At 32.3% G+C, this 1,479-nt stretch overlaps 1 protein-coding gene across 1 annotated transcript in view; it reads left to right on the top strand.

Moving 5' to 3' along the window:
• LOC21404976 overlaps positions 1-715 on the top strand; it is a 3,556-nt gene extending 2,841 nt beyond the window's left edge. Inside the window, exon 3 of the mRNA XM_024166213.1 lies at positions 197-715. Within this exon, the coding sequence (XP_024021981.1) occupies positions 197-352 (156 nt within the window). The 3' untranslated portion in view covers positions 353-715. The remainder of the gene's footprint in view (positions 1-196) is intronic.
• Positions 716-1,479: the final 764 nt, after the last annotated feature.

Genomic DNA, 1,479 nt, shown 5'->3' with positions numbered 1-1,479 from the left:
TATATATATATATATATATATGTTGTGAACAATGCATCTCTTTCTAACTTTACATGTGTGCCAATTAAGTTTGTTTTGGAGTTGATGATTTGATATCATAATCATTAGACACTTGGGGCAAAGTAGTTTATTTCTGCTAGACTCTTTGAAGTATTATTTGCTAATTAGAATTTCTCGCATTGAGTGTTGTCTGTAGGAGCAGCAGCAAAAACAGCTTGAGTTGATTCTTGCTATTGGGAAGACTGGAAAATTATTTGAAACCAGACCAGAACGTAGTCAAGAACAAGAAAGAATTGAAATACATGATTCAACTGCAGAAAGTTTAAAACAGAAGGAATCCCACCAAGTATAAGTTTTGCGTAGAAACAAATCGAGCATTCGGAAGCATTAACTTATTACAGACAATGGTGGCATGAAGTCCAATTAGTTGATGCTGCTTTCATTGGCGCAATTAGACTCTACTCTTCATCTTTGTATTTACGTTTTGGCGGCTTTGTAGTTTCAGTGAATTGAAGAATTTCCTTAGTTTCTCTGTATATGTTACTCAGGAGGTTAAAGGAAACATGGCGAAGAAAAAGAAGTTGATAACGCTGTCGATCCTGGTTGAACCTGACCTTGTATTTTTACTAATAATACAAATGGCATTTAATTTTTTGCCCCTGATCACTTGTAATTCCTGTTGTATGGTAGACTTGTTTCTGTCATATATTGACCATTGCAGCTAAGCTTTTTTATCTCATGAAAATAATCCGGTTGTTATAAACTTCCGGTCTGTTTTGTTTTGTGTTTTTTTTTTTTTTTTTGGTTTAATCTCAATTGATTTGCATGTGGAGTACTACAAGACTGACAAATGCTGACGGTGAGAAATTGCCAAACAAGAGATCATCCATAAGGACCATAACCTCACGAAGAGTAATTGCAGAAAGTAACAAGTATGGGAAATTAGAGTGGTTTACCTCTGAACGGAGAGGCACGCATCATGGTGTTGGAATTTCATTGCACTTGAAATAAATGCCAAAACATGGACTTAGGGCTTTATTTACAGCCCTCAATTAGATTAAGGGAGAAAGAGGGAAATTGGCCAAGACTTAAGATGAATTAAAATTAATAAGTCAATAGTTTACATAAGTTAATAAATAGGCTAAATTATTATTTTTGTCCATAACTTGTCTGGTTATGAACCATAACTTGACAAGTTATTGTCCATTTTTATTCATAATTTATCTGGTTATGAACCATAACTTGATAAATTATGGCTTATTAATTTCTATAACTAAAAGTTGGCCTATATACTTTCTTAAGTTTTTCATATTGGCCTATTTTCTACTATTTTCGTTAAATTAAGTACAAATCTATAAATAAATGAACATATAATCTTTAATAATACTTAGTGGGATTTATCCTTGATTATGTCGTAGGTTATCCTTATATTTAGTTTGAATTTAAATATTGAAAGTTTGTGGAACATAGTTTTGTTAT

The sequence above is a fragment of the Morus notabilis genome, unplaced genomic scaffold (assembly GCF_000414095.1).
Source record: "Morus notabilis unplaced genomic scaffold, ASM41409v2 Scaffold697, whole genome shotgun sequence".
Lineage (NCBI taxonomy): Eukaryota > Viridiplantae > Streptophyta > Magnoliopsida > Rosales > Moraceae > Morus > Morus notabilis.
This window is presented reverse-complemented; position numbering and strand designations above follow the sequence as displayed.